The following is a 23,873-nucleotide window of genomic DNA, read 5'->3' as shown; positions in this document are numbered from 1 at the left end:
AAGACAAAACCCAAAAAACAGCTGCCCCCATGAAATCTTTATTGATCACCACAGATGGAGGTAGTCTCTTCCCCCTTGGCCCCTGTAATTTTTTGTGCTTTTTTTTCATGGTAGCTGCCCTCTTATCATATAATAGTCGTTTTTGTACTTTTCTTATTCCTTAGGTTGTGATCTCCTTAGGAACTATGTTATGCATCTTTTTATCTCCCTAACACAATTCTTACTCAGAGTAGGTGATCAATAAATATTTGGTTAAAAAATAACAATCAAGTAAGCAACTGGGCCAGGATTTATTCCATTAGGATATAAAAACTTTGTAAGTTTTTTGGAGTGTAATTATCTTTCAAATTGTTGATAAACATTCCAGTGTTTCATTATTATTGGGTAAAAGTATAACTGTATACGATTCAGATTGGCATTTAACTCCTTTTATTTTCTCTTTTGAAATTTTACATTAGGATACCTCATAAGACTGAACCCTAAATCAAAATTGTAGGCAGAATTAAAAAACACCTAAATAAATATGGCATTGGGGAAAACAGAATTTGATTATCTTCTAACTTCTATTAAGTAGCACAGTTAAGAATAAAGAACACAAATAGAGTTAAGTTATAGGGGGTAAAATCTGACCTTAGTTCTTTAGTTATAACTATTTTTCTTTGGGCAAGTTAGCATGTTTTTATCTAGCAGTTACTGTCATGATTGTTATTTGTATTGGTGGAAAAGCATAACTAGCTTTTGTGTTTACCTCTTATCTCAAATTTTGGGCTTATAAGGGAAACTAATGTTAATAATAAAGGATAGCTATATATATATATGTTTTTAATTTGTCACTTCTTTCATAGAAGGATCCTGCGTATTTTTATGGATATGTGTATTTCCGACAAGTTCGAGATAAAACTCTTAAAAGAGGCTACTTTCAGAAGGTAATTTTCATATTCTGTAAGAGAAAAATATTTTTACGTTGTGGTTAGAAGAATGGAAATTATTAGAATGAACAGTCTTGGAGTTCCCGTCGTGGCTCAGTGGAAGCAAATCTGACTAGTATCCATGAGGATGCAGGTTCGATCCCCGGCCTGGCTCAGTGGGTTAAGGATCCGGCATTGCCATGAGCTGTGGTGTAGGTCGCAGATGCGGCTCCGATCTCACGTTGCTGTGGCTCTGGCGTAGACCAGCCGCTACAGCTTTGATCTGCCACCCAAGGAACCTTCATATGCCGTGCGTGCAGCCCTAAAAAAGACAAAAAAATAAAAAAGAATGAAAGTCTTTATCTTTTTTCTTTTTCTCTTTTTTTGGTCTCCCCACAGCATATGGATTTCCCTGGCTAGGGATCAGATCCAAGCCACAGTTGTGACCTAAGCCAGAGCTGCAGCAACACTGGATCCTTAATTCATTGTGCCTGGTTGGGGATAGAACCTGCATGCCAGCGCTCCCAAGATACCACCAATCCCATTGTGCCACAGCGGGAACTCCCTGAATGAACAGTCTTTAAAGCCTTTGATGTTTTATCTTCAAACATAGTAGAGGTTATATATATATATATATATATATATATTTTAGATTATAGGCACGTGTCCTTAGATTTTTAACTGGTATTGAATTTTGTCTCTCTACTAACTCTATGCTAGATTCTTGACAGTAACTTACAGTTATTGTATGAAACTGTCAAAACTCAGAAGAATCTGTTTAATTTTCACATTTTGGAATAAGGGAAAGAATAAACAGTAATATAGTTAAAACTAATAAAAGCCTACAGTATCTTTTTTTGGAAGAGCCAGTAAATATACTTGATCAACAACTTAGTCATTAATGTTCCCACTCTAAATGTACAGTCTTTTTGTTTATAGATAGATAGGTAGGTAGTTAGATACTTGATGGAAAGGTAATAAGTAGTTTTTGAGAAAAATAGATTGAAAAATCAGTACAATCTTCATCTGAAGTGATCACAAACTATAAAGTCAGAGTTTCTAAGAATGTGGCTATGACCATTGAACCTTATAATAGTCATAGGTCTTAGTTTGAAAAAGCATCATGATTTGTATTTTCCTTGTTAGGCAAGCTAATTCCTAATATTGCTTTGCTCACAACAGTAGTAGCTAGCTTTGAAAATTATCCATGACATTAGTCTGTTTACAGGAGTGTCTTTTTTCTAGACAGCAGGGAAATCTGTGAATATGTCTTTTTACTCTTAAAGTGTAGTAAGAATGTTAAACTTCCTGCATTCTGTAAGTATAGTTTTGTATTCCTTTTATTATCCACTGTAAAAGCCTTTTTATTTTAAAATCCATACTTTTTTGCTGAATTTGGCTTGTTAGTAATTGGTTATATAAGAAATAATAAATTATAATCATTAGGAAATTTAAAAAAATTGTTTCTTTCTTCTCCCCAGTCCTTGGTTTTGATCAGCAAACTACCGTATATTCATTTTTTCCACACTGTGCTCAAACAGATAGCACCAGAATATTTTGAAAAGAATGAACCATATTTGGAAGCAGGTAAGTTAAACATTATGTGAGTTAGGTACCTTTATGAAGGAGTTTTAAAATTTTTACTGGAAATGAGTTAAAAAAATAGTTAAAAATTTTAAGGACTATATGGTGGGAGGGAGATGTAAAACTATTCTTCTGATATCTTTACACATAAACACCAAAGACCCTTTCTTTTATTATTTCCTTTTGCAACATAGATGATGCCTATTTTTTAGGATAATAATAAATAAGCATTGAGTTGCCAGTTCTGATACTCAGAGTACTATTAAACAGAAATCCTTATGTCACTCGATACAGAGAGAAGACCTCTGCAAGGTAGTGTGCTTTTGTAGCTAATTTTAGTAGTAATAAATTAATAGGAAAACTCCCTTTAAACCTATTATTTTGTTGGGGAGTTCCTGTTATGGCTCAGCAGAAACAAATCTGACTACTCTTCATGAGGATGCAGGTTCAATCCCTGGCCTCGCTCAGTGGGTTAAGGATCTGGCATTGCCGTGAGTTGTGGTATAGGCTGCAGACATGGCTCGGATCTGGTATTGCTATGGCTGTGGAGTAGGCCAGCTGCTACAGCTCCTATTCGACCCCTAGCCTGGGAACCTCCATGTGCTGTGGGTGTGGCCCTAAAAAGACAAAAAAAAAAAAAAAGTATTATTTTGTTGCTTTAAAAAAATGTATTAACCAGTTTATACCCTAGAACATAGGTGTATGTCTGGTGAAATGTAAGATATTTTCGATACTTTTTCCTTTTATCTTCCATCCTTCCCAGTGTATTTTTTCTGCCCTGTAGAAAGTAGAGTTCTAATTTCTAATGTTTCATTTTTAATATTTTAATAATTCTACTTTATACTAAAAAATGTCTTACTGTATTTTTCAGCTTGTAATGATGTTGATCAATGGCCTGCCCCAGTGCCAGGGAAAACATTACACCTGCCTATTATGGGGATAGTAATGAAGGTAATAGCTTATAATTTGTCTCCTTTTTAAAAGAACTCTAGGAAGTTCATTCATGAGTTTTGCTTTTTAATTTCCTAGTAACATTTAATTCGGTTATTGCGTTTACTTGTTTGTCATTGATATGAGAAGTTACAGAGATAGAATTCATCCTGCTGCCCAGAAGCATTAGTCACACAACTCCAGGTCACCCGTCTCCTTCTCATCCTGTGGAGTTTGCATAATGGTGTCCTTTGTTAATATAATACATGTGAATGTAAATGCCATCTCCTAGAATTGTGCACCTTCATGGCTCCCCAGAGATGGATGGTATTGCAGAACACAGGTAGAGGGGAGGGATGCCCTGGGGCTTTAGGATCGGCATATGCACACTGTGGTATATGGAGTGCTTGACCAATGGGGACCTGTTGTAGAGCACATGGAGCTCTACCCAATATTGTGTGATAATCTATGGAAAAAGAATCTGAAAAAAAAAATGGATATATATGTATAGGTATAACTGAATCACTTTGTTGTACAGCAGAAATTATCACAACATTGTAAATCAACTCTACTTCAGTAAAACTTAAAAAATATGTACATATTGTGATATAGTTCAAACAGAGAATTCAGTATAAGTTAGTAAAATTTAAAAGAAATTAGGAAAGCCATTGATTCTTAGTCTTAAGTAATCTTTTTAATGTATGATTTCAGACCAACATGTCCATCCCAGGATATTCTTCTCTATTAAGTTTTTTTTTTTTTTTTGTCTTTTTGTCTTTTTAGGGCTGCACCCACAGCATATGGTGGGAATCCCAGGCTAGGGGTCCAGTCTGAGCTGTAGCTGCCAGCCTACGTCACAGCCACAGCAACTCAGGATCTGAACTGCATCTGTGACCTACAACACAGTCACGTCAACGGCAGATCCTTAATCCACTGAGTGAGGCCAGGGATGGAACCTGCAACCTCATGGTTCTCATCAGATTCGTTTCCACTGCACCCCTATGTGAACTCCCTATTAATTTGTTTTTTATGTAATATATAAAATGAATTAGCATTTTGCTCCTAGGCTTTGAATGAATGTGCTCTAAGTGCTTTTGCAGTTGCTTTCAAGTTGGACTTATTTTTGGCTATGATCTCTCTGTAGATGTGCTCACATCTTAAGATCTGTGTTCTGTTGTTTTTTTTTTTTTTCCCTGGGAAATCATCAAAAGTAGCTCTGAGTTGAGAGTTCTCATGGTTCTCTGTGAGATTTATCCCATAGTTTGGCAGGCTTGAGAGGGTGTGTTTGGGTGTGTGTATATTAATGAAGCAAAGATTGGAACAATAAACAGGAAGTGGTATGTAGTTGATGTCTTTTTTCTACTTTTCAGCACATTTGCTTCTCAGTAGGTTAGTGATTTCTGTGTGTTTGGGAGCATGGAGACCTTGGTTCACTTAACCTTCTGCTATGACTAAAAATAAATAATGATTTTATTTTTTTAATGTGACAAAAGTATTTTTAGGTATTGCTGAATATATTTTTTTAGTATCAGGATAGAGTGCTTCTGATCCTTCATTGTAGTGGGTCTCAAAAATTATAGGAAGGACATCATTTTGAGCCACAGTTAATTTCTTCTCTTTCAGGTACGGATTCCCACATGTCACGACAAGCCTGGGACAACTCAATTAGTGCAGTCAACTCAGCAGGTAGTGCGGTACTGTGGTAGAATAATGCATTTATATCTATAATGCAGAAAGTCTCTCTAACAGAAATTTTAAACTGGAAAAAGCAGATTTTTTGGGTGTGTGCTCTATTTCTGAATATTACTGAAATACTGCATTAAATAATTTTTAATGAGTTGATAAACTTTCTAATGTTTCTCAGGGTTTTTTTTTAATGGCTGCATCTGCAACATATGGAAGTTCCCAGGCTATAGGTCGAATTGGAGCTGTAACTGCGGCTACAACAGGAACTCCAGAATTTTTTTATCTTGTTCTTTCTCTAGTAGACACTAGAGAACTCAGAATTTATACTGTAATTGTGAGGACAATGAGAAAACTAGCCTTTTCAATGAAGTTCAGTTCTAACAAAACCTCTTAGAGGAATGGTCAGCAGATTTCTGTTGTTAACAGGAATCTTATTCAAAAGAATTCTATGATTGTGGTCGCTTTCCATTTTTTCCAAAGCTATAGTTCATCTGTGAGTAGAGATGAATTTTTCATTTGAAAAAATTTAACTGATATATTAGCACTCACGTTGTTCTTTGACTTAAATAAAAATGGAGAGCAATAGGAAAACTAATTTTGCCTATTCTCTCTCTCTCTCTGTATATATATATATATATATGTCAAGTTGTATTATGGTAGTATTTTATACAGTTGAGAATTAATCTAACATTTGACTACTGGATTAATGCTTTATCTGTGAAATCTGTTTTACTGTTTTATCCTTGACCTTATGCTGTGTTAGGGAAGATTGATAAGACCCATTGTCTTTATGGCTGCTTCTGAAGAATCTTAAAAGATAGGGTAACATGGCTTAGTGATCATGAGATAGACGGACATTTTATTTTATTGCTTTTTAGGGTTGCATGTGCAGCATATGGAAGTTCCCAGGCTAGGGATTGAATCAGAGCTGCAGCTGCAGGCCTCCACCACAGCCACCACAACACAGGATCCGAGCTGCATCTGCGACCTACACTGCAGCTCATGGTAATGCCAGATACTTAAGCCACTGAGCAAGGCCAGGGGGCGAATCTGCATCCTCATGGATACCAGTCAGGTTCATAACCCACTGAGCCACAATGGGAACTCCTGATAGACATATTTTAAAGATCAATTTCTGGAGTTCCCTTGTGGTTCACCAAGTTAAGGATCCTGTTTCATCACTGCTATAGCTCTGGTTACAACTGTGTGGTGCAGGTTTGACCCCTGGCCTGGGAATTTCTATATACCATGGGCCTAGCAAAAAAATTTTTTTTAATTTAAAAAAATAAAAATCAGTTTCTGTAAATTTTAGTGACAGCTTGTCTATTTTTCTTTTTTAATCTCTTAGGGAGACACACATATATCTGTTATTTTACCTACTGTTCATGAGGTGGATCTTTTCAGGTAAAGAAAAAATTTGTTATCTGCCTTTTCCCTTGTGATATTGCTGTTAATTTCTTTAGAAAATGAATGTTCTTATATGAAATGTGGGAAAAAATGGAAGAAAATCATTATTATGTTTCACATGTTGTATAGCAGTGGTTCATCCTTGACTGTATGTCATTTGCTTTGACTACTAGGGAAATTTGGATATGGATTGGATATTATGTGGTAGAAACAAATTATTTTTTGTTTGGTTGGGTATGAGAATGGTATTGCGATGATGTAAGAAAATTAAGTTATTTTTTAGAGATTCATTTTAAAGTGTTTTGAGATGAAATGTCATGAGCTTTGTGCTTCATTTTAAAATTCTTAAAAAATGAAGTAAAAATTGCAGAATGTGGTTAACTCTAGATGATATATATGGGGATTTTTTACCCTATTGTCTTCATTTTTCTGTAAGTTTGGAACGTTTCCAAGTGCAAAATAAAAAAGAGAGATAATCTAGCACTTAAAAAAGAAAGAAGAAGCGTTCCCTGGTGGCTACAAATCCAGCATTATCACCGAGTGGCTCTGGTTACTCCTGTGGTGCGGGTGTGATCCCTGGCCCAGGAACTTCTGCATGCCCAGGGCACAGCCAAAAAAAAAAAAAAAAAGAAAAAGTATCCAAGTAGCTAGGTAAGAGCTTTGGATTAGTGCCCAAGTTCCAGCTCCCAGATGATTCTGATGTGTAGCCCAGCTTGAAAAACCACTGGCCACTGCTATAAAAGAATAATTACTAAATACTAATGCATGTAATCAGGAGTCACATGAAAGACTTAGAATGAGGTTTTTTGTGTGTGAGGTGTTTTTTTATTTTATTTTTTTGAGGGAGGAGGTGGTTTGGTGACCTTAAACTGCATGGAATATTGCTTCAAAGATTGATTAGTTTTATATGCCTAGCACAGCCCAATAAGCCCACCTCAGGGCAAACATATCCACAAAGACCTGTATGCAAATGTTTATAGTAGTTTTATTCATACCGGCCTAAAACTGGAAACAATGCAAATGTCCATCAACTGGTAAATGGATAAATGAAATATGATACATGCATATACATGGAATACAACTCAGCAAAAAAAAAAAAAAAAAAAAAAACTATTGATACAGTAAACAAACATGGAAGATTATTAGAAGCACAGTGTTTCAATCTTTAATGAAAGGAACCAGATTTTAAAGAGTTACTTACTGAATAATTCCATTTACATGGTATTCTGAAAAAGGCAGAATTATAGGGATAGAAATCATTCAGTGGTTGCCTGGGGATGGGGGAGGGAGATTGACTACAAAGGGCTTGAGGGAGGTTTGTGGAGTGATGAAACTGTTCTGTATCTTTGATACAGGTGAATTTTATTGTATATAAATCTTACTTGAAAACAAATTTTCTTTTAAATAATTAAATGTAGAAGTCCCATTGTGGCTCAGCGGGTTACGAACCTGACTAGTATCCATGAAGATTCAGGTTTGATCCCTGGCCTCACTCAATGGGGTTGAGGATCTGGCGTTGCTGTGAGCTGTGGTGTACGTTGCAGATGCAGCTTGGATCCGGTGTTGCTGTGGCTGTGGCATAGGCCAGCAGCTGCAGCTCCAATTCAACCCCTAGCCTGGGAACTTCCAAATGCCACAGGTACGGCCCTAAAAAAGAAAAAGACAAAAAACAAAACAAAACAAAAAATTAAATGTAGGAGTTCCCTGGTGGCTCAGCAGATTAAGGATCTGGTGTTGTCACTGCTTGTGGCGCCGGTTCAATCCTTGGACCAAGAACTTCTGCATACCATGGGGCACAGCAAAAAAAAAAAAAAAAAAAAAAAATTAAATTTGGCAATCTTCAAATGAAAAGGGGGAGTGGAGTGTTTCCTAAATAAATGAATAAATATCACAGGAAAAATAAACTAAGAGGGATGTGTATTATTTGTAATTTTGCTGCTTAATTCATTAAGGAATAAATTGAAGAACTGGCATAAGTTCATTTGGAATTTGATTGTCAGACATGTTTTCTTTTGAACTGCTGGGTACAAGTCCTTTTTTTGGTAGAGTCAATGCTTTTTTTTTTATTATCAGTTATCTTATGTGGTAACTAATTACTCCCACCACTAATACCTTGATTGGCATGTGTCTTTTCTCCTGAATATGAGTTACATATTATTGTTTTTGAAGTAGGTCATTTGTTGTTTTATAATTCTTACCACTTAGGAGCTGAGAAATCAAACCTTGAAGAATGATAACCTCACACAGAGATATCAAACAGAGATATGCAAACATTTAATATCTGACAGTGGGATTAATGCTTTGTCCATGACAACCCTTTTTGTTTTGTGTGTGTGGAGCTTACATTTATTAGTGTGAATGACAGTTTAAATGTTTGTCACTTATATTTAAGGTGATGTTTTTATACCAAGTCTGAGCTTGAAAACAAAGGACAAAGACCTGGAAAGATAGCATATGGAGTTCCCAGGCTAGGGGTAAAATCGGAGCTGCAGCTGCCAGACTACACCAAAGCCACAGCAACACAGGATCTGAACTGTGTCTGCAACCTGCACCACAGCTTACGGCAACACCGGATCCTTAACCCACTGAGCGAGGCCAGGGATCGAACCCCCAACTTCATGGTTCCTCGTCGGATTTGTTTCTGCCACACCATAGTGGGAACTCCCTGGAAAGGTATTTGGGGTTGAGTGGCAGAGAAACAGTTGAGTATAGGGGCCTTTTTCTCTCTTTTCATCATGTCAAGGCTTCTTAAGTTACTGCTACTCCAGAGACCATACCTGTGGTTTCAGATCTGTCTTGATCTCAGAGATAGTTTTGTCAGTTTTTAAGTTGAGCTTGGAATTGAAGAGAGTTTTCTGTTGAAATGGACTGATATTCTCTTACCTAGGGTCAAGGATATTTTACCTGCTGATACTTGTTGTTGGGTCTTTGCACATCAAGAGACCTCTCAGTTATGTGTCATCATGTCTTGTGCCCCCAGTCCTCATTGGCAGAGCAGACAGCAGTTAGGGGTGTTTTTGTGTGTCAAAGAATGAGAAAGCCTACCACCATGTAAAATGTGTCTGATGCTCTTTGACACATGTTCATTTCTTTTAGCTTTCAAGATTATAATAATATGCTGTATCTTTGCAAAAGATTGAGATCATTATCTATTTCTTAGGCATGACTTTCTAATTTTTTTCCCAGGGATGGCTTTTTGCGGGGGTTAGGGGTGGGCTGGGAGCATCTGCAATGGGGATATAAAAGTGGTGCTAAAAAAAGACTCTGTGATTTCCCTACAGACTGTCATTTTAGTAATTCTATACTGATTTACCTCTCCCCAATAAAAATTGCTTTGTACAACAGATAATACTAGGGTAACACAGAGATTTCAGAGAAGGCTTCATCTTGTAACTGTACTTCTTACCTGTTTGTGCCCTTACTGATAACGTATTACTATACATCAGAGAAAAAGTGATTTGCAACTTTAATTTAATACTTTAAGGGCATCCCATTATTAAAGTCAGTTGGTTGGATGTTTGTATATAGGTCTTTTCCATTTTTCCTTTGCTTATTTTTTTTTTTGAGTTGCCACTGTGGCACAGTGAAATCGGCATTGTCTCTATAGCAGTCTGGTCGCTGCTGAGGTGCCAATTTGATCCCTGGCCCAGTGCAATGGGTTAAAGATCTGGCATTGCCACAGCTGTTGTGTGGATCAGAGCTGCAGCTTGGATTTGATCCCTGGCACCTGAACTTCCATATGCCAAAGGGCATCCAAAAAAAAAAAATTACTAGTTTTAAAAAAATTAGATATATACAAATTTTTACATGTATGTAATTATATATATAAAACATGTATCTATATTATAAAGTTTTGAAACGATCACAAATTTACAGAAAAGTGATCAGTATAGTACAGAAAACTTTTTTGTTTCCCCTGAATCATTTGATGGTAAGTTGAAGGACCTGGTGCCACATCTTCCCTTAATATTTTATTTTATTATTTATTTATTTATTTTTTATGGCCACACCTGCAGCATATGGAAGTTCTCAGGCTAGGGGTTGAATCAGAGCTGCAACTGCTGGCCTATACCACAGCCACAGCAACACCATATCCTTAACACACTGAGCGAGGCCTGGGATTGAACCCTCATCCTCACAGATACTAGATGAATTTGTAATTCACTGCGCCACAATGGGAACTTGTTCCCTTAATATTTTAGTGCCTATTTCCTACAAATAAGGACACGATGGCAACCATAAAAATTGGGAAATTAACATTGATAAATTAATGCTATCTAATACTGACCACATTCAAATGTCACCAGTTGTCACGTCTCTTTAGTCTCTCTCAGTCTGGAATAGCTCCACAGTCTTCTCTCATGGCCCTGACATTCTTTTTTTTTTTGCTTTTTAGTGCCACACTCACAGCATATGGAAGTCCCCAGGCTAGGGGTCGAATTGGAGCTACAGCTACCAGCCTATGCCACAGCCACAGCAGCACGGGATCCGAGATGCATTTGCAACCTAACCATAGCTCGTGGCAACGCCAGATCCCCAACCCACTGAGTGAGGCCAGGGGTTGAACCTGAATCCTCATGGATACTAGTCAGATTCATTTCTGCTGTGCCACAGTGGCAACTCCCAGCCCTGACATTCTTGTGGACTATAGGACAATTATTTTACAGGAAATCCCTCAGCTTAAGATTTGCTTATAATTAGATTCAGGCGCTGCATCTTTGGCTGGGAGGTAGCACATAACTTTGGCTTGCCTCATTTCAGATAATGTTCACTTTGATCAGTTGATTAGTGTGGTGTTCTTTAGGCTTCTCCATTGATGAGTTATTCTTTTTCCTTTTCTAATTAAGTATTTTGTGACTAGGTACATTGAAACTATGTATAGTAGGTATTTATTGTTGTATAATAAATTAATATAATATAGGAGCTTGAAAAAACAAACATTATTTCACACAGTTTCTGAGCGTTAGGGATCTGGGAGTAGCTCAGTTGGATAGTTTTATCTCTGGATCTCTTGTGAGGTTGCAGTTAAAATGTCAGCTGAGGTTTCAGTCAGTGGGATAAGTGGAACTGAAGGGTCTCAACTGGGGCTGGAGGATCTGCTTCCTTAGAAGGCTTATTTACTTGGCTGTTGGCTGGTGGTCACAGTTCCTTCTGGCTGTTGGCAGGAGGCTTTTTTTTTTTTTTTTTTGCCATATCCTTTTCATTCTTTAAACACTAATTTGTTTATTCTAGGCATTTTTTTTATTAAAAATTGATATATAATTCACATACAGTAATACTCTTTCAAAGTATATAATTCAGTGGTTTTAACATATTCGCGAATGTAGCTTTCACTACTGTCTAGTTCCAGAATATTTTCATACCCTCGAAAAGTAAACCTATACCCCATTAGCAGTTATTCCGCATGCCTTCTCTCCCTTAGCCCCTGCTAACCAGTAATCTACTTTCTGTCTCTTTGGATTTGCCTATTCTGTACATATCATATAGGTAGACTCATACAAGATGTGGCCTTTTGTATCTACCTTCTTTCACTTAGCGTATTGTTTTCATGGCTTATCCATTCAGTAGCATGAATCGTTATTTCATTTTATGGCTGAATAGTGTTCCATTATATGGATATACCACATCCATTAATCCATTGAAGGATATTTGGATGGTGTCCAGTTTTTGGCTGTTATGTATAATGCTATTGTGAACATTTGTGTATAAGCCTTTGTGTGAACTTATTTTCAGTTATCTTGGGTCCCAAGATTATTTTGTATTTTCTCTTCCCCAGTGCTAGAGTCAGCCATTTCTCAAAAAAACCTTGGCTAGAGTTCCCTTTGTGGCTCAGTGGGTTAAGAGCTTGACAGTATCCCTGAGGATGTGGGTTTGATCCCTGATCTCAGTGGGTTAAGGATCAGGCTTTTCCTCAAGGTGCTGTGTAGGTCGCAGATGTGGCTTGGATCCCAAGTTGCTGTGCCTGTGGTGTAGGCTGGCAGCTGCAGCTCTGATTGAAACCCCGACTCTGGAATTTCCATATAGTGCAAGTGCACCCCCACCCCACCCCCCTCAAAAAAAAGCCTTGCTTTTTTTTTTCAGTAGAGAATAGGATTTTCTTTTTTTTCTTTCTTTTTTTTTCTTTTTTTAGCCACACCTGTGGCATGTGAAAGTTCCCAGGCCTGGGATCAAACCCACACCACAGTAGCAACTTAGGCCACATAGGTGACAACTCTGGATCCTTAACCCACTGTATCACCAGGAAACTCCCAAGAATAGAAGTTTGAAGTCAAGATCTGAGCATTAGTTGCACTCATTGCTATTGGAATATCCCTCTCAGTGGTCAGAGCTAGGGACAATATGTATCTGTAAATGCATGCATATATATGTACATAGACATATACAATATATAAACACTTTTACACACACATTTGTTTCTGTATCCATATATATTGAAAACTGTAATGTCACACCAATGCCCCCAATTTCAGTACAACATGACAGGGTTTACCCTACTTTTCTCTTTTTTCATATTGTATTTCTTTTCTTTGACAGGAACTACCTTCTTTTATTCTTGATTCATTTACTATTTGATCAGTCCCTGGTTAATAACCAGTCTCTTGTCTCTGCTGCAATCTTCTCTGTGCAGGTGCCCTTCTTACCCTTCTGAAATGCCACACCTGGCTGCTCTTCTTCATGGGTACCCTCCTTACCCTGTTCAGGCTCTGCTCCATGCTGATAGATCCTCAGCTGGTTACCCTCCACCCCACTCAGGCTTCTCTATCCCACATTAGGCCACCTCTCCAGGTAGATCCCATCCTCACCTTGTGCTCTGGCTTCCGATGCTCTGCCAGCCTGCACATGGATGCCCTCCTTTCCCTACTTGTGCTTCTCCACCTTGCTGCAGGCCACCTCTCCATGCGTACACCCTCATTCCCCTGCTTTGACATCCTGCCAGGGACACCCTCCTCAACCCACTCGGGCTTTGCCTCTGCGCTCGCTGCCCCTCTGTGCCCCTCACAGTTCCTGGTCTTTGTCATCCCAAATCAGATCACTTCCACACATGCACACCTCTCTCACCACATGTGGGTTCCAACACCCCGACAACAAGCCACCCTTCCACATAGATGTCTACCTTATCTCAAACAAGCTTGATACCCTCTTTGGGCCAAGAGGGCTCTCTTTCCCTTCTGGCAGAAATGCCTACCCTGTACTGTGTTTTGCTGTAGGATTAAATTGTTTAGGAAAAAAGGAGGAAGAAGAGCTCCCTCACCTTATCCTTGAACTGTTTATTGTTTTTGGTTTTTTTGGGCCTTCCTTCACATTTCTCTTCTTGCCTTTGAATAATTAAAATTACTTTCTCTAATTTCTATCTCACAATATGAAATTTGTTTCATATTTTTACACTTAAAAGTTACTTGTATTTTTTCCTTTTTTTCCTCTATGTATAAGTTTTCAACAAAGTGTATTGGTAATGATTTTTGTAAATAAGCAGTTTTTTCTCTAATTAACTAGGAAAAATTATGACCCTACTAGGAGGAAACTAGAGTTATCAAATATAGCTTAGGCTAGGTGATGTACCAGAGTTTTGTCCTATAGGTTTCTACCTAATTCAGGGCTCTTGTGAAAATATGCAGCATTTCTATAGGGTGAGAATCTGCCTAGAAAATGATTCTCTTTGGTATTAGAAAGCCCCCTTGGAGTTCCCGTTGTGGTCCAGCAGAAACAAATCCGATTAGTGTCCATGAGGACACAGGTTCAATCTCTGGCCTTGCTAAGTGGGTTAAGGATGCAGCATTGCCACGAACTGTGGTGTAGGTCACAGATGCGGCTTGGATCCCACATTGCTATGGCTGTGGCGTAGGCTGGCAGCTGCAGCTCCAATTGGACCCTTAGCCTGGGAACCTCCATGTTCCACAAGTGTGGCCCTTAAAAAAAAAAATTGAACGTCCCCTTGTGATTTGTTTTCCTCATTCTTTAATGGAAGTATGGGCTTCGAAATTAAGTACCTTCAGTAGACATCCTTTGGAAAGTTAATTTTTCTTTTTTCCTTCAAAATACTTAGAATAGAAATTCAAATATAAGGGGTTCCTTGGTGACTCGGCAGATTAAGGATCTAGTGTTGTCACTGCTGTGGCCTGGGCTCTGTCCCTGGCCCCAGAAAATCTGCATGCCATGAGCATAGTTAAAAAAAGGGTGGGGGGGGAGTTCCCATTGTGGTGCAGCTGAAATGACTCCAACTAGGAACCATGAGGTCGCAGGTTTGATCCCTGGCCTCGCTCAGTGGGTTAAGTATCTGGCGTTGCTGTGAGCTGTGGTGTAGGCCAGCAGCTGTAGCTCTAATTAGACCCCTAGCCTGGGAACCTCCATATGCCATGGGTGTGGCCCTGAAAAGACAAAAAAAGACACACACACACACACACAAAAGGAAAAAAATTCAAATGTAACAAAGAAATATTGATAACAGATGTACTGTATGGTACAATAATTTAATGATTATTTTATATGCTTTTATTGTTTGTTAGCTATTCTGTTTGCCAATATATTGCATTTAATTTTATAAAAATTGGAATGAGGAGTTCCCCTCGTGGGTGGTGCAGTGGAAACGAATTCTACTAGGAACCATGAGGCTGTGGGTTTGATCCCTGGCCTCGCTCAGTGGGTTAAAGATCTGTCATTGTCGTGAGCTGTGGTGTAGGTCGCAGACGTGGCTCAGATCCTGCATTGCTGTGGCTGTGGTGTAGGCCAGCAGCTGTAGCTCCAATTCGACCCCTAGCCTGGGAACCTCCATATGTTGTGAGTACAGCCCTAAAGAGAAAAAAAAAAGAAAAAATGGCATGAGTAAAATTGCTGTATGTTTTTACATGGACAAAGGAAACATATATCACCATATATTAAATGAATTTGTGTATCAGATCAAGTACACAGAGCTGGAAGATTTTATATCATATAAACTTAAAAAACAGGGATGGATAAATAACAGTATCTTTACTGTGTAAACACCTTTCAGATGTTTCTGCCCAGTTTTCCTTCATAGTCAGATGCTTTGGGAGCTGGTGCTGTTGGGTGAACCTCTTGTGGTCATGGCACCGTCACCGTCAGAGTCGTCAGAGACCGTATTGGCACTTGTTAAGTGAGTATATTTGGTTCCTGAAGTGATGTTGCAGCACTTTCCCATCTGTGATATGTTTGCATACTCATTACCTTTATCTCCATAGTAACCTTGTAGGAAGGTAGTGCTCATTGTAGCACATATATTGATAAAAAAATTAATTCAGGCTCCATGAGGGCTGAAACTGTGTTTTTGTTTTTCTGAGCAATAAGCACATTCATTCGTTTACATGAAGTTGGCATCTGATAAATATCATTTTTGTGAAAAGTCAGTGTCTCAGAAAAAGCTAGTGAATGATAGAGCCAGAATTTCTACCCATCTTCTGTCCCAAAGCTAGCCTGTTTTCAGTATGCCATTCCACACTATAAATTTCTGTTTGTCTTTCAGGTTTCCGGAAATGAGTTTACTACTTATTTAAATAGATAAATGATTCCCTTGGGGTGAACTCTGTGTATAGATGTTTTATTTCATAGTTATTGAGTACATCCTTTAAGTTCTTTCCTTTTTTTACATGTCCTGTTTTACATGTTCTTCTTGCTCCACAGCTGTATTTCTCCATTAAAGTACTTCAGTGATTTCCGACCTTATTTCACTATTCATGATAGTGAATTCAAAGAATATACCACCCGTACTCAAGCCCCGTGAGTAAACAAAATAACTTTTATTGCCCAACTATTGCCTTTATAACCAAACTATTATTTTGCTAATAATTTAAAAGTTTAAATTTTGAACTTACTGGCAGATTGAGTTTATAAAGGAAGTTGTGAGGAGCTGCTGGTAATAATTTCACATTTTAAGAGTAGTATCTTATTTCCTTTGAATGGACTTATTTATTAGTGGAATTTGTATTGTCACTAATAACTATCCAACTGTACTTTCAGTTCTATCTTCCTTTTCTTGGGGGGAGGGGGGAGTTACATTCACCACGTAAGGAGATTCCCAGGCTATAGGTCAAATGAATCGGAGCTGTAGCTGCTGGTCTATACCACAGCCACAGCAATGCCAGATCCAAGCCACGTCTGTGACCTACACCACAACTCATGGCAATGCTGGATCCCTGACCCACCGAGCAAGGCCAGAGATCGAACCTGCATCCTCATGAATGCTAGTCAGATTTGTTTCCACTGAGCCGTGACAGGAACTCCCAGTTCCCTCTTCTTTCCTTATTTCGGGACCTCTTAAAACATTAGTTATCTCTTCTTGATCTGTAACTTTCCTTTCCTTCTCCCTCTTCTTTGAATCAGCATATAAACATATAAAAATTTTTCCCAATCTGTAAAAGAAGAAAAAAATACCTTAGCTTTCCCCTTTAATTCCTGCTCTATTACTCACCTTTTCATAGCTAAGTTTGTAGAATAACAACAAAAATTTCCCTTTACCGTCTCTACTTCTTGGTTTCCTAGTTGCTTTTGAGTTCATTGCAGGTTAATTTCTTCATCTCCACTGAAGTTGTCCTTTCCAAAATCATCAGGATCCTTCTCACTGCCTGACCTATCAGCACATTATTGCCATCTTTTTCCTGCCTTCCCTTTCTTATAACATTTAATCTGTTGACCTTGAAAACATTTGTCTTTGATACTGTCTCACCTGGTTATCTGGTGGTGCATCTCAGTCTCCTGTGCAGATCTCTCTTCCTCTGCCAACCCCTTAAATGTTGGTGTTCTCCAGTATTGTGTTCAGGATTCTGATTTCACACTGATAATTCTTTCTACACAGTCATATCTGTGCCCACAGCTTCTGTTGACACCTATTTACTGATGACTGAAATTTATCTTCCTAGTTCAGTTCTTTGCAAGGTCTTAAACTCTATATCCAGGTTTTTGTTATTATTGGGGTCTTTTGTTTTGTTTTTTTTACCTATTGCCACCCGGACATCTTAATGGCATCCAAAACTAAACATGTGCAAACTGAATTCTTTTTATCTCCTTCTTTTCTTCCATCCCTCTTCCTACTTTCATGAATATTACTTCTTTTTACTTAGTTATCAAAAACCTAAGTCATCATAAATTTCTCCTTCTTAATATGCTCCTCATGAAGTTTTACCAAATTCTGTCAATTGAACATCCTAAGATATCTCTCATAACATTTCTTATTTTCTTTCTGAAGCTCTCTTCCTAATCTTACTGGCTCCAGTCTTTCTCTGCTGTTGCTTTTTCCCAAACCTCTTCCCCTTTTTGTAAAGCATCTTCCAAATTTCCCCCAGAAGAATCTTTCTAATAAGTACATTTTTATTCATGTAGCATTTGTCTACTTGGTTTTCTGTCAGTTTCTGTTTGCGTATGAGACAGCATGTAAATTTCTTAGCATATTAAGTTGGTACTTAATGATCTGGCCAGCATCTGTCCATCTGCTTTTATTTCTGACTATTCATTTTTCCTGGAATGCTCTAGGAATGCCTAACTATAAGTAGTTTTACAAACAGACCATTATCTCATTGCATTGCATTGCACATACTATTCATTCTCCTGCATCACCTTTTCTTCTCTTTATCCACTTGACAGAAACTCCTATTCATAACTTATGTAATACTGTATATCAACTATACTTCAATTTAAAAAAACACATTGGAATTCCCATTGTGGCTCAGCGGTTAACAAATCTGACTAGCATCCATGAGAATGCAGGTTCAGTCCCTGGCCTCAATCAGTGGGTTAAGGATCCGGTGTAGCTGTGAGGTGCAGTGCAAGTTGCAGGCGCAGCTCAGATCCCGTGTTGCTATAGCTGTGGCATAGGTCAGCAGCTGCAGCTCCCATTTGACCCCTAGCCTGGGAACCTCCTTATGCCGTGGGTGTGGCCCCAAAATAGCAAAAAAATAAAAGTAAACACATTTTTTTAAAAATTAAGAAGAATAAAAAAACTCATTTGTCCTTCACATCTTTGTGCAAAAGTCATCTCTTTGGTGAGGCTGTCCTTTAGTTCCCTGGTAGATGTAGTTTCTCCTTCGTAGTTATTGTACATTTTATACAACCTTCACGATCTTCTGATTTCTGGCATCCTAATTGGGTGTCCATACCATTTTCCCTGTGTGCTTTTAGAAAGAACATGTCTTTTCATCTTTATATACCTAGTGCTAAACATGGTGGTTGGAATGTAGTTGGTATGTAATATGAGTGAAGGAAAAGATTGTCTATTGTAAGGAGTTCCTATTGTGGCGAAGCAGACACAAATCCAACTAGTGTCCATGAGGATGTGGGTTAAGGATCCCTGGCATTGCTGTGAGCTATGGAGTAGGTCACAGATGTGGCTCTGATCCCGAGTTGCTATGGCTGTGGTGTAGGCTGGCAGCTGCAGCACCAATGTAGCCCCTAGCCTGGGAACTTCCACATGCCATGGGTGCAGTCCTAAAAAGCAAAAAAAAAAAAAAAAAAGAAGAAGATTATCTGTTGTTCATTCAAAATAAATTGTAGACTGATAGAACATTTTTTTTCTCACTTTGTTTTTATGTAGGCCTTCAGTCATATTAGGAGTAACCAACCCTTTTTTTGCAAAAACACTCCAGCACTGGCCACACATTATTCGAATAGGAGACCTTAAACCTGCAGGTATAGTATAAACTTGGTATTCTGGTTTTAGTGTGTAATGTGAATGAGCAGATTTACTTCTTCCTCTCTATTTTCATCTCTTAGTTTCTTTTTAATTATGTCAGTGGCAATCTTCTTGAATAAAAGCATAGCTTCCAAATAAAATATACAGGTTCCTGGAACTCCTGTTGTGGCTTAGTGGTAATGAACCCAGTTAGTATCTATGCCGACCTGGGTTCGATCCCTGACCTTGCTCAGTGGGTTAAGGATCCAGTGTTGCTGTGAGCTGTGGTGTAGGTCACAGACATGGCTCAGATCTGGCACTGCTGTGTCTGTGATGTAAGCTGGCAGCTTCAGCTCCCATTTGACCCTTAGTGTGGGAACTTCCTTATGCTGTGGGTGCTGCCCAAAAAGAATAAATAAAGTAAATAAAATATATGGGTTCCTGTATGTTTAACCCATCTTATATATGTGTAACCCTCCTACCAAAAAATGATCTACAGTGTTACACATTGAATAAATTATAACAAAGTGAAATCTCAAAAATTTAGCTACATTTTGTATACATATAAGCCCAGTTAAACATGATTTTCCAACAGTGCTTGAGTAAAACCTTATGGAAAGTTCAGATTACTCAATTTGACACAAAATTCTTAGCTAGGACTCCAAATAGGTATTATACATTGTTATTATATATGGTATTAGTTAAGGAAGTGGTCAGAAAGTTGTACTTTCCTTGAAAAAAGATATAGTATATGTCATTTATGGTAGCTGCTTCATAAATGTTTATTAAATGAATAAATGAATCCTGAAGCTGGCAATTTTGTTAACCTAGATGATAATTTAATGGCACCTCTGACATTTTTTGACTGTACATTCCTAAATTTTCCATGGAAATAATTGAGACATGAGTTATATCCAAAATATTTTTTAGTACATTTATGATATGTTACTTTTCTTTTGGCATATAGAGGCATTATATTTAAAACATTATTTAATGTGATTATCTTATAAAATATCCCTTCTGGAATATATGTAAATCTAGATAGACATATTAGAGATAGAGAATAATGTTTTTTTATTTTTTTATATAATGTTTTAAATTTTTTTCATTATAGCTGGTTTACAGTGTTCTGTCAATTTTCTACTGTACAGCATGGTGACCCAGTTACACATACATGTATACATTCTTTTTTCTCACATTATCATGCTCCATCATAAGTGACTAGATAGAGTTCCCAGTGCTACATAGCAGGATCTCATTGCTTATCTGCGAATAACATTTTAAATCATATTATTTACAAATATGAGACTCAGTCTTAGACTGAAATCCTTAGAAGCCTTATGAAAAAGAGAAAAGGGCAAAGGGCTTTACTTTGACACGCAGATCTGTGTGATCTTAGGTAGAACAGCTTCTTTAAGCCTTGAATTCTTTGTCTGCTGGGAGGATTAAACACAGTGCCTGACTCATAGGACTTTATAAATGTCATGGTCCCTTACTATTTCATTAGTGTCCTGTCTGATTATTAATGATAATTCAGAACACAGCAGTCACTAGAGTCTTAGCTATGAGAAGATATGAAAAAGTATTTTCTTAATCTCAATTTAATCTCGATGTTTACTTTCTTGGTTTTGCCCTAATCTAGACTATGTGATTAATTGTAATATAGTAGACTACTATTTATTGTCTTTTTACAATGTGAATAGGCTCCCTGTTGGGGATTAAGTAGAGGAACTTTTGCAAAGATCATAGGTAAAATAGCATGAATTGACCTATCTGTTTAACTTTTTAGGAAGCTGCCAAAATGTTTTCCAGAGTGACCCACCATTTTACATTCTTAGCAGCAGTATATGAGGGTTCCTTTGTCTTCACATCCCTGCCAACATTTGATATTATCTCTTTTTTTATTATAATCATTCTAGTGGGTTTGAAATGGTGATTTTTAACATGCTTATTTTGGTGACTAATGATGTTGAGCATGTTTTCATCTACCAGTTAGTTGTTTTCATATCTTTTGTGAAATGTTGATTTAAATCATTTGTCCTTTTTTTTTTTTTTTTCTTTTTGCTATTTCTTTGGGCCACTCCCACGGCATATGGAGGTTCCCAGGCTAGGGGTCGAATTGGAGCTGTAGCCACCGGCCTACGCCAGAGCCACAGCAACGCGGGATCTGAGCCGCGTCTGCAACCTACACCACAGCTCACGGCAACGCCGGATCGTTAACCCACTGAGCAAGGCCAGGGACCGAACCCGCAACCTCATGGTTCCTAGTCAGATTCGTTAACCACTGCGCCATGACGGGAACTCCCATTTGTCCATTTTTAAATTAGGTTATTTGTCTTATTGTTTAGTTGGAAGAGGTCTTCATGTATTTTGGACACAAGTTTGTTTTCAGATATATGACTTGCAGATATTTTTTCAGTATTTGACTTCTCTTTTTGTTTATTTCTTCTTTTTAAGGCCACATCTACGGCATATGGAAGTTCCTAGGCTGGGGTCAAATTGGAGCTGTAGTCACTGGCCTACACTGCAGCCACAGCAGTGCGGGATGCTTAACCCACTGAGTGAGGCCAGTGATTGAACTCGTACCCTTATGGATCCTGGTCAGGTTCATTAACCGCTGAGCCACGAAGGGAACCCCATCTCTTTTTGTTTTCTTAATGATGTCTTTTGAAATCCAAAAGTACTTAATTTTGATGAAGTCTGGTTTATCAGTTTTTTTCCTTTATGGATTGGCCTTTCCACATTTATATAAGAACTCACTGCCTAACCAAGGTCACAAAGACTTCTAAGTTTTCTTCTAAAAATTTTATTGTGCTAGCACTTGTATTTAGGAACCACTCCGAGTTAGTTTTTGTGTATGATGTGGGGTAAAACTCTAAAATCATCTTTCTTTGCATGTTGATATCCAATTATCTTAGCATCTTTTGTTGAAAAGACTGTCCTTTGCCACTGAATTGCATTGATACCTTTTTGGAAAATTGATCAGCCATAAACATAAGTGTTTATTTCTGAACTCTTGTTTCTGTTGTATTGATATATATGTCTTATTTTTGTACCAGTACGATGTCTTGATTACTGAAATTTTATAGTAATTTTGAAATCAGGAAATGTCTTTCAGCTTTGTTGTTCTTTTTTTTTTTTTTCTTTTTTTTTCTTTTTAGGGCCACATCCATGGCATATAGAGGTTCCCAGGCTAGGGGTCGAATTGGAGCAACAGCTGCCGGCCTATGCCACAGCCACAGCAACGCCAGATCCAAACCGGGTCTGTGACCTACACCACAGCTCACGGCAACACCAGATCCTTAACCCACTGAGCAAGGCCAGGGAAGGAACCTGCAACCTCGTGGTTCCTAGTTGGATTTGTTTCCACTATGCCACATGGGAACTCTTGTTGTTTTTCACAATTGTTTTGGCTATTCTGGGTCTTTTACCTTTCTATATGACATTTAGAATTACTTTGTCAATTTCCACCAACTGGGCAGAAAACAAAAAATCTGTGATTTTGATAAGGATTGTATTTATTTCATAGAGAATATATAATCAATTTGGAGGGAATTACCATCTTAAAAGTACTGAGTCTTCCAATCCAAGTATTTAAAATGTCTCTCCATTGATTCGATCTTCTCTAATTTTTTTCAGCAGTGTTTTGTATTTTTCAGTATACAAGTCTAATGATGATGCTAGGTGTAGGTTTTTCATAGATGACCTTTATCAGGTTGAGAAAGTGCCTTTCTAGTCCTAATTTGTTGAGAATTAGTGTTGAATTTTGTTAAATGCTTTTTCTGGGGAGTTTCTGTCATGGCTTGGTGGAAACAAATCTAATTAGTATCCATGAGAATGCAGGTTCAATCCTTGGCCTCACTCAGTGGGTTAAGGATCTGGCGTTACCGTGAGCTGTGGTGTAGGTTGAAAACTCAGCTTGGATCCTGCATTGCTGTGGCTGTGGTGTAGGCCAGCAGCTGCACCTCTGATTCAACCCCTAGCCTGGGAACCTCCATATGTTGCAGGAGTGGCCCTAGAAAGAAAAAAAAAAAAATGCTTTTTCTGTATTTGTGAAGATTATCATTTGGTTTTTGTCCTTTATTAATATGGTATATTAGTTGATTTTTTTTTTTTTCACAGACACACCTGTGTCATATGGAAGTTGCTGGGCTGGGGTAAAATTGCAGGTGCAGCTGCGGGGCTACACCACAATTATGGCAACACTAGATCCTTAACCCATTGAGTGAGGTCAGGGATTGAACCCACATCCTCACAGATGAGTCAGGTTCTTTTTTTTTTTTTGTCTTTTGTCTTTCTAGGGCTGCACCCACAGCATATGGAGGTTCCTAGGCTAGCGGTCTAATCGGAGTTGTTGCTGCCAGCCTATGCCAGAGCCACAGGAATGCCAGATCCGAGCTGCATCTGCAACCTACACCACAGCCCACAGCAACGCCAGATCCTTAACCCACTGAGCGATGCCAGGTATTGAACCCACAACCTCATGGTTCCTAGTCAGATTCATTTCCGATGTTTCACGACGAGAACTCCGAGTCAGGTTCTTAACCTACTGAGCCACAACAGGAACTCCAGTTGATTTTTTATGTTAAACCAATCTTAAATTCCTTAAGTAAAATTCCATTTGGTCATGATGTATAGTTCTTTATTATTATTATTATTGTTTCACCAATGTTTTCGTTGAGGATTTTTATATCTTTATCCATGAGGGATATTGGTCTTCATCTTCTTTTTTTAAAATTTTT

General features: G+C 38.1%; 1 protein-coding gene across 4 annotated transcripts in view; it reads left to right on the top strand.

The window, feature by feature from the left end:
- The window catches only part of DENND6A (DENN domain containing 6A), a 67,154-nt gene that overhangs the window by 22,077 nt on the left and 21,204 nt on the right, over nucleotides 1–23,873 (top strand). For 3 of the 4 annotated variants that reach the window (XM_021069009.1, XM_021069012.1, XM_021069011.1), the window contains 8 exons: nucleotides 846–926; nucleotides 2,390–2,495; nucleotides 3,364–3,443; nucleotides 5,046–5,108; nucleotides 6,457–6,512; nucleotides 15,505–15,627; nucleotides 16,152–16,247; nucleotides 19,054–19,148. In XM_021069009.1, the coding sequence (XP_020924668.1) occupies nucleotides 846–926; nucleotides 2,390–2,495; nucleotides 3,364–3,443; nucleotides 5,046–5,108; nucleotides 6,457–6,512; nucleotides 15,505–15,627; nucleotides 16,152–16,247; nucleotides 19,054–19,148 (700 nt within the window). The remainder of the gene's footprint in view (nucleotides 1–845; nucleotides 927–2,389; nucleotides 2,496–3,363; nucleotides 3,444–5,045; nucleotides 5,109–6,456; nucleotides 6,513–15,504; nucleotides 15,628–16,151; nucleotides 16,248–19,053; nucleotides 19,149–23,873) is intronic. The other variant, XM_021069010.1, reaches the window with a different exon arrangement.

The sequence above is a fragment of the Sus scrofa genome, chromosome 13, assembly GCF_000003025.6.
Source record: "Sus scrofa isolate TJ Tabasco breed Duroc chromosome 13, Sscrofa11.1, whole genome shotgun sequence".
NCBI lineage: Eukaryota > Metazoa > Chordata > Mammalia > Artiodactyla > Suidae > Sus > Sus scrofa.
The sequence above is the reverse complement of the archived record's forward strand: the minus strand, read 5'-3'. Positions and strand labels throughout refer to the sequence as shown.